The 5,818-nt window shown below is 52.7% G+C and overlaps 1 protein-coding gene across 1 annotated transcript; it reads left to right on the top strand.

The window, feature by feature from the left end:
• Nucleotides 1-4: 4 nt before the first annotated feature.
• Nucleotides 5-680, top strand: LOC104163047 (ras-like protein family member 11A; the record flags this gene model as incomplete). Its single annotated transcript, XM_009701926.1, has 2 exons — nucleotides 5-31; nucleotides 234-680. Coding segments are annotated over 2 exons (474 nt in total), but the record flags the coding sequence as incomplete, so codon positions are not given.
• Between the last annotated feature and the right edge of the window lie 5,138 nt (nucleotides 681-5,818).

Raw genomic sequence — 5,818 nt, 5'->3', positions numbered from 1 at the left:
GCAGATCCAGGACACGCCGGGGTGCGTCCAGGTACGGAGATGCTTCGCACCGATCGGTTCTCCTCTGCTGCCGAAAGGCTTAGCCTTTGAGCCCCAGCTTCCCACCAGGCCAGACCTAGTGTCCTAAGACAGAGCTCAGGCTTCCCTCTGGACCCGTGTAACGGTGCTGTCTAGGATAAGGCTTTACGCTTTCACGGCCCGGTGCCAAATCTGTGCTCTCTGTCGTGGCGCAGGCAGACTGCGTGCAGGTGCTGGACTCCCTGTCCAGGAGCGTCAGGTGGGCAGAGGGCTTCCTCCTGGTCTACTCCATCACCGACCACAGCAGCTACCAGTCGGTCCGACCTCTCTACCAGCACGTACGCAAGGTCCACCCCGATGCCAGGACTCCCGTCGTTATCGTGGGGAACAAAGCAGACCTCCTCCACGCCAGGCAAGTACAGGCCAAAGAGGGACTACAGCTCGCAAATGAACTGGGCAGCCTGTTCTTGGAAATCTCCACGAGTGACGACTCCCAAGGCGTCTGTGACGTTTTCCAGTATCTCTGCAAGGAGGTCAGCAAACTACAGCACGCCGGCAGCACGGACAGGAGGCGGTCGTCCGTCATCCCGCGGCCCAAATCTCCCAACATGCAAGATCTAAAGAGACGTTTCAAACAGGCTTTATCTTCCAAAGTCAAATAAAGCCCGCCGATGAGATCCTGTGTGACTCAATAGACTTTATTTTTGTAAACTAGTCAATAAAAATCTTTATTTTTGTACTAATGCTAGCAGTATGGAAGTAAGTATGTTGAAGCTTGCAATTTCCTTACCGTTCTCTCTTGTTTGACTGGTTATTTTTAGCCAAAAAAAAAAAAAAAAAAAGCTGCATAGCAACTAAATAGCGATAGTTGGAGAAGGGGATTTTTGCCAGGAGGTTTTGATTCCATTTCTGTTTTGGGCTGGGGTTTGCTCTGTTACGCTGCTCAGGTGACTTTTCTGGGGCCTCAGTTTCCCGTTTGTGAAATGGGGGTGATGGTGGTGTAACACTCACCTGCCTTTATAAAACACTCGGAAAGCCTTTGATGGAAAGCTCTCTGTGGAGAGGAAAAAACCCAGAAGCTCTATTAAATGTGAAAATATAAAACTGTAAGAATTCTGATTATAATAGGGTCGCTTTCCTCCCTCAAAACTGCTCTTTTGCTCGCACCTGTAGTCACCTGAATGATGGTAAGCTGTCAGGAATGAGTTCCAATTTCTGATGTGCTTTAGGGATCTGTCCCGCTGAATTAATCTTTTGAGCCCCAAGCGTTTAAGAGGAGGGTTGAGTTTCTCCTACAGATTACCGTGGGACAAAGTGCTGAGCAATCCGCAGCAGAGGAGTGCGTGGGATGGCTGTTGCGTTCTCCGGAGATGGGTGATCGGAAGGACTGATGCGTAGGTTCCCTGAACAGAAAATAGCTACATTTAAAAGGAATCACATCTTTATCTTCCCCAGGGCCGTTTTGTAACCATTGGAAACAGGTAGGCTCTTGTTTCACATAAGCTCTAAACTCTACTAGAATGATTTTTATTAACTGTTTGCTGGGTGTCTGAGCATGGGATGTGGGTTTTGCACTTCAAATATGCCTCTGAAGCCCGTGCACGTTATTGGTAAAAAATAAAGCTTTGCTCCGTGATGAGTAGAAAGCGTGGAAGTGGAGAAATCTGTACAGGGGGAAACTTGCTGCCCCCACTCAAGCACAACTCCGGTAAGATTTTCTCTCCAAAGGCCGTTTTCTTCCTTCCTTTTGTTAGGAAAGGGGGGTAGGTGCTGCGAGAGTCCCTGTGCGGCAGGTCGCTGTCGTTCCTGACCCCGGGGACTCGAAGCTTTCTGGGCCACCTCTGCTCCCCGTCTGGAGACCAAAACCTTCCCGGCGGGGATCGCCGAGGGCAGGGTGACCGAGCGCCTTGAGGACGATGCTCTGCGGGGAAGCCTCAGAGACCCCGGCTACCGCGGGGTAGGGGTGTGGGGTGCCGGCAGCGCTATTCCCCGTCCAGGGCCACGAGCCCGGTGCACCAGTCCCGGCACGTTACTGGTGTGGGTCCTCGCTGAAGGTGCTGTGCTGCCCCACCAAAGGGAACGGGAGAGCCCAGGGACGGCAGCTCCAGACCTGCAGGAACCGACTGAAACCGGGACTGCAAAGCAGGTCCGAAGCTTTTGAGTTCATTCACGGAAGGGCAAAAGCGTGGCGACAGCCTGGACAAATCAAAGTACTGCTTATAACCCATTCTAAATATTTCTTTGCTGTGAGAGTTGCTCTGGGCTGGGGGCTCGAGGGGAGCAGGGGGAAACGGGAAATTGGAAGGGGAGCTGAAAAATCACAAGTGGGATATTTATGCAGCATTTCACTGTCCTGAAATCAGGGATAACAAATTGTTTCCAAGAGAAATTACCGCTGTGATACGGTTTTTAAAGTGTAGCTTTTGTCTTTGGAAAAGACGAAGCTGGATTTCCTACCGATGTATCCAGTACAGAGTTTCGCTAAGGGAATTGCTGAAGGTGTCCAGCTCATACATGGGCACGAACTACTCTGAAAGGGCAGGTAGCGGGTCCCGGACCTCTCCCCATCTCACCGTGGTCCTCAAAGGCCAAGGGAAAAGCATCAGGCACCGACCTCGGATGCTGCCCCTGGCGAAGCAGGAGCTCGGGGCCCGGCTGCGGCACGGGGGGAAGAGTTTGGGCAGGAGCCGGCGGGCACACGAGGGGGAGGGATGGGCAGGAGCAGGAGGGTGAATGCAGTCATTTGCCCCATCTCTGCTCTGGGGAGAACCTAAAGAGATGCCCCCCCTTACGTAGGCACCCACGTTCAGGTGGAGGTGCAAACCCTCCCGTCCCCTCCCCGCGCTTCCCACGCTGTTGGGCTGGTTCGGCCGCGTGTCGGGAGCAGGATGAGGCCCCTCGGGGATGTGATGGGGAATGTCGCTGGCTAAAGCATGCCCGTGGCGGCGAGGAAGGGCCGCTCTGACCGGCCGCCAGTCTAAGCCGGCTCCAGTCCAAGAGCTGGGGCACACTGGGTAACGTTTTTGGGTACAGGTACACAAATTAGGCATTTAAGCTGTTTGTCAGGACTTGCCCCGGCTGGCACAGATTTACCTTCACCCAGAAGTTTTCAGCCCGTGTGACCCCGAGCTGATGGGCACAGCCCAGGAGGAGCCTGCTGGCCCCCAGCTCATTTTGCCCCGGCATTTTCGTTGGTCCTGGGTGAGCGGACAAAGAGGGGCACAGTGGGACAGGGAGGGAAAAGCATCCCTCAAGTGCTAGCAGAGGAGCTCCAGAGCCTTGTTTGTCTTGAGCCATGGGCACTCAGGCCCTCCCTACTGGATATTTGCCATCACCCATCTCTAAGCCCTTCACCCGGAGGCCAGGGTGGCTTCAGGAGGGTGAGTGGGGCATGGCCTGGCCTTTCTCCTTGATCAGAGGAAAATACGCGTCTGCCTCCTTCCTCCCACCACCTCCGCTATGAAACGCAATCACAGCAATGTCCCGACAAGACGGGTAAGTGGGTTTTCAGAAGCAGGGAGGTGTGTGGCATCACGCGCTGTTATGGCTTCTACTACATCAGCATCTCCCCCCTCCTGGGCTGTTTTCAACCATGTTGGGCTGAAATCATCCAGTGATGCTTTAAGGCTTCATGAAGTATAAAACAGCGGCTGCCATCAGCCTGTTCTGTGCGCTTCGGTTCAGGAGCTGCAGATCCCCAGCCGGAGATAGGGATGTTTTCTTCCAAAGGCTTTAGGGATGTGCCCTCGCCTTCTGCCCTACTCCAGCAGCCTGCACCCCGGCTGCTTCCTCGCTGCCTCTCGGCACAGGGACTTGGCTATTGGCACACGCGATGGTCAGTGCCGCAGGTCCATGCTGGGTTTCCATTTGGGTTTGTTCGGATGAAGGTCCGTGGACAAGATGGACCGTGGACAAGAAGGACCGTGGGCAAGAGCTGGGTTCCAGCTTCAGACAGGGAGCAAAGTGGTCAAGGCTTGGACGGATGGACGACTAGAAACAAACCTGCAGCCCATGCCTGGACCTCCTGTAAAATAATTTGAGTCCTGGGGGACTTCAATAGCTTTTGGTGAAGCTGCTGTTTATTTAGGAAGGTCTGAATAGGTTGGGAATAAGTTGGGGAAAGTTGACCTTTTGCGGCGGTTATCGCACTTGGCACGTGACCGCTGGTGATTCCCAGCAGTAAGACCGCAGGATCTCTTCAGCGGCTCCTAAAGCCGGGATCCAACGCCAGTTGTCCTTCTAGGAGCAGTGTCTCCGGGGGTGATCGCTGCACCGAGGTACCCGCAGTCCTCCGAAGAGCTGTCTGCCCAAGGTACCTTCAGTGTGACGTCCCTGAAAAGCTTATCACGAGTTAGAGCACAGCTCACAAAGCAGCAGCTCCGCTTGGATTTTGGGTAATTAGAGACAACTCAGACTTCCAGAAAACCCCACTGATTCTCAGACTTGCTCTTCCGCCGCTCTCCTCTTTCCAACTATCTAAAAAGAAGGAGAAAGCAATGCCTTTTTATTGAAAATGGTTTTGAGATAATTGGTTTATGAAGTTTTCTTGCTACATTCATTGCTTGATGCTCTTGACCGAAAGAAGTACAAACACATGTTGTGAGTTGTTATGCCAGTGAATATTGTGGAGCATAACCAGTTACGCACTATCTTCCCACACTACCGAAAGAAAAAACAAGATATAGAAATTGAGCATCCATTTCACTGGCCTATGATACTTAATTTACAACTGAAAAGCTATACAGTCGAGTTTGCATAGTGATTATAGAGCTCCACGGACGTTACAGCTGCTGTTTTCAAAGATGCCCTTGGTTGTTTACTATCCATGTTTTCTCTTCTTGACTGAAAATAACCATCCATAGGAGAAATCCTCACCCGGAGGCCCTCCCGGTGGGAGCTGCTCTGTGTGTAGGCGACTGCTTTAGCCCCTGCCTCGTCCTTTGGGCTTTGCTGGATAAGTGCTTGGGCGAAGGCGTCTGCCCATGCGGGGGTCACAGTTCAGCAAACTGTATTTTGCTCTCGGTCTGTGCACATTACTGCCATTAAAATGTATCTCTCCAGGAAATTGCACAAGGTTATTTGTCAACCTGCATTACTGGGAAGCGGTAATTAATTCTGAAAGCTGGAATATTTCTCTTCTAAGGTATTTGGCTCTTTCCCCATTACTAAAAACATCCTCTTCTTGGGTTTCAAATGGTCCTTGTAAACATTTCGTAGTAATTTCCCCCCACACACCCCGGGATGGTAAGCCAATATCAGCAAGTACTGTTTCTGGGAGCAGCCCTGAGCAGAGGGGACCAAACTCTCCCCCGGCTGGGGCAGGGAGGTGAATTCCAAACTCGGCTCCTGCGGCCGATGCTTCCTTCCCCTCCCGCAAATGCATCCCGGCGCAGGCAGAGCGATGCGCCTGTCCTCTGGGGCTCACAGCCCTGACCCCTTCCAGGAGCCTTTAAGAACACGGTTTGATCCGGGCCGCGCTCAGCAAGCAGACTTCCCACTGATACCGTTTCTTTTGATATTAAGAAGTCCGAAGGTCTCTTTCACCCTAGGAGGTGGAACTGGCCGAAGCCCGAGGAGTGCAGAGATCGTGGAGAAATCACAGCGACAGCAGCGTGGTGTTGGCAGCCCCTTGGGATCTGAAGCAGCTAAGGAGGTGTTGCCCATCTGTAACGCAACAGCAGGCAATAAATATGGATGCAATTAGGCTGATTTGGGTGAAAATAGATCACAGAATCACAGAACCACAGACAGGTTGGGGTTGGCAGGGCCCCCTGGAGACCACCCAGTCCAACCCCCTGAC

The sequence above is a fragment of the Cariama cristata genome, unplaced genomic scaffold, assembly GCF_000690535.1.
Source record: "Cariama cristata isolate BGI_N322 unplaced genomic scaffold, ASM69053v1 scaffold4226, whole genome shotgun sequence".
Taxonomy (NCBI): Eukaryota; Metazoa; Chordata; class Aves; order Cariamiformes; family Cariamidae; genus Cariama; species Cariama cristata.
This window is presented reverse-complemented; position numbering and strand designations above follow the sequence as displayed.